General features: G+C 36.7%; 1 protein-coding gene across 1 annotated transcript; it reads right to left on the bottom strand.

Annotated features, from left to right (window-relative positions):
• Positions 1-325: 325 nt before the first annotated feature.
• Positions 326-1,414, bottom strand: LOC126886157 (52 kDa repressor of the inhibitor of the protein kinase-like). The gene has a single exon (XM_050653007.1). It carries the CDS (start codon positions 1,412-1,414, stop codon positions 326-328), a length of 1,089 nt encoding a protein of 362 aa, XP_050508964.1.
• Positions 1,415-3,284: the final 1,870 nt, after the last annotated feature.

Raw genomic sequence — 3,284 nt, 5'->3', positions numbered from 1 at the left:
TATATATATATATATATATATATATATATATATATATATATATATATATATATATATATATATATAGGTACTCTTGAAAATTTTTTTCATACGTAGAATTTGTTGACCACTTTACTCTATACAAGAGCATGCCTCCGTCCAGTGGCGGATATAGGAAAATATTTTGGGGGGGGGCCCAATAACCGGGGAATCCGGGGGGGGTATGAAATAAGCAGAGGGGGGTTCGGGTATACTCCCACGAAAAAAAATTTAAAGAATTGGTATATTTTTATTTTAATTTAATATTTTAAGTTTACAACTTTATTACAACTTTTATATTTTAAGTTTACAACACAAAATCAAGGTTTCTTGGTACACTCGCAAACTTGTCAAGAACTTCTTCATTGATTATTGCAAAGTCTCTGTGGATTGAAAGCAACGCTAGCCCATTAAGCCTATTTTCCGAAGTGCTATTTCTCAAGTATGTTTTTAGCCTTCTTAAACTTGAGAACGATCTTTCCACGGTTGCCACAGAAACAGGCAGAACTGCTAGCAGTTTTAATAGAACATAAATGTTTGGGAAGAAATCTTGGTCACATTTTTCAAGAGAGCTTACGGCTGACTTGGGAAGATTTTCATACTTCTCTTGGCTCCACCTTTCTTTCCACAGCATGAACTCGCTTTCCACAACCTCTTTATGGGACAAATCCTCTTCATAGGAATTGAAAGCAGGTTCCAATGCACAGAAATCAGTTTTGATACAAAATTCTGGAAGGATGTTTTGTAAGGATGCAACTGTTTCCTTGTGTGACTCAAAGCGTTCCTTCAGCGAATTGCAAAAATCGTCTAGGTAAGGTAAATAAACAGCTCGGCGATAGTACTCTTCTTGGGTACTGTATGGAAAGTTGTTGCGGGCTGTTTGAAGGCGGCAAATTCTAGGAACCTCCTCTTTAATCTTAAGTTTGTCAGCCCGCTCCTGTATTTGACTATACAGGACTTTAAAGTTGTTATCGGCATTTTCCCTTTCTTTTGAAAGCAGATCTAAGACATTCGAAATATTTTTCACAGCCTGTGTGAGATCTAAGTTCTTTTTTTGAAGATTCTCAGATAAGTTATGTGTTTTAGACAGCATATGGCTCAAAACAAAAGTATTTACAAGAAATTGAAATTGAGTGATAGAACTACCTAGAGCGTGTGCCTTAGGCGCTGAGTCACTTGATTCTTCTTCAATTTTCAAAAGGGAAAGACTGACGGGTTCCAATAGTTCCTTAAATAAAAGCACCGAGTCATGCCTCTCCACCCATCTTGTTTCACATAAAGAAATAAGTTTCTTTTTCTTTTGGTCAGGACAACATTCAGTAATGGTTAATTTTAATACTTCAGTTCTTTTGGCTGACTTATGGAAGAATGCGCAGACTTCTTTAATAACGCCCATGCAATTTTTTATAGAAGGTATGTTACTTGCATCTGATAAACATAAGTTTAGGGTATGTGAAGAACAGTGTGTGTACAACGCTAGAGGCAGTTTCTGTTTGATGCACGCTTGCACCCCTCTGAAGGGCCCTCTCATCGTGGAAGCACCATCGTACCCTTGGCCTCTCAATTTGTTCAGGTCAAGCCCTAAGCTTGACAAGGTATCCAAAACTGTGTTAGCTAATGCTGCCCCAGTAACGTCATACACTGGAACAAAAGTCAGGAAATCTTCTCTGATTTTATATGATGAGTCGTCGACATACCGTACACAAAGAGAAAACTGTTCAACTTGACTAATGTCAGTTGTTTCGTCTGCCAAAACAGAGTAAAAAATAGATTTTCTGACATTTGTGACAATCTGACTTTGAATCAAATGACCAAACGTGCTAATCCCTTCATTTTGAATAAAAGAACTTGTGTACATACTCTTACCACCACTGCTCAATAATTGAAGTTTTAGATCATTGTCTCCACTGTTAGCCCTGTATCTGAGCAAAGATCGGAAATTTCCATCATTTTTTTCTGGCTCTTCTAAGCCTATTCGTCCACTGTCACGGTGGCCTCTTAGTGCTATTTGTTGCCTCCCGCAAAATCTTATACTTTCTATTATAGGAATAAGCTTTTTCCTGTTTTCTTTAATATCTATTATTCTTTGAGCATTTAGTTGATTGATAACACTCTCCGATTTTTTAGTTACAACAGATTTTGTATTTTGAGCTACCAAAATTGATCGTTTGTGATATGTACATTTTTCGTGTTTACCAAATACTTCTTTTGCCTTTTTCAAATTAGTGAAAGCCTTATTTACCAATGCCCCTGACATTTGGTGGTCTCCTTTTCCTACAGTTTCGGAGTGAGAAAATATTACGCAGTATTTACAAAATGACCCAGATTTTTCCTCGGAATATGCTAACCACTTAAATTCTTCTAGCCATTTCATTTGAAAAGATCTAGCATGGTTTGAACTAGAAATAGTAGGAAATTTATATCCAATCGGAGGTTTCCAAACATTTTCTAACAGTGAATTTTTTTCTTCATTTGTTAAGCTTTGAGTAGAGTTGATTTGACAATAGTGTCCAATATCATATTTGTTTGCTCTTACTTGTAATAAGCCTAACTGGTTACGGTCCTCTGCTACTGGAAATGGATCGGTGCTCGTAGTAGCAACAACAGAAGACGCAGCATCATTGCTAACGGCACAGTTAACTTCACTAGGTTCACTTACGTTTAGCCTTTTCGTAAAAAAGGTTTCAATTGAAGCTTGTCTCTTCATAACGAAATGAGCTGAACTATATAACAACGAATAACAACAAACGAATAACAAATAAAGCAAACTCAACACCACTTAATTGCAGTTTGTAACTGACGCTTCTCTGAAAACAATCAACACAGCATGCGCCGAGAACGTTCTGCACAGCGTTGCCATATCGCTAAAATTAAAGCGGTAGTAAGTAAAATGTACTGGCTCCGTTAAGAACGACTCTGAGCAAAGTTGCCGTTTAGGGAGATCCCAAAAAAGGAAGGGGAGAATAATGCACGGACGTAAGTGAGGGGTTACCATAATTAGCACCTACTTCCGAGTCCGAGCTTTTTCCCCTTTTTCTTGTTTAATGTCTTAACAATTTTTCTATTACATATTTTTCAAAAATTTTGGAATTCATTTGACAATGATAATCTCCACTATAAAATAGTAGTGTAGGCTCTATAAACCAGTTATGCTCCTTGGATAAATCCTTCCGAACAGCCAGCATGCACAACAAACAGTATATATCAATCTCCATAAAATCAATCAATCTCCATCCACTTCAATATTTTGTGTTAACTTGTATTTT

The sequence above is a fragment of the Diabrotica virgifera genome, chromosome 6, assembly GCF_917563875.1.
Source record: "Diabrotica virgifera virgifera chromosome 6, PGI_DIABVI_V3a".
Taxonomy (NCBI): Eukaryota; Metazoa; Arthropoda; class Insecta; order Coleoptera; family Chrysomelidae; genus Diabrotica; species Diabrotica virgifera.
This window is presented reverse-complemented; position numbering and strand designations above follow the sequence as displayed.

Bases quoted from the DNA above. Each gene is read 5' to 3' on its own strand.
- LOC126886157 (XM_050653007.1), bottom strand. From the start codon at position 1,414: ATGGGCGTTATTAAAGAAGTCTGCGCATTCTTCCATAAGTCAGCCAAA.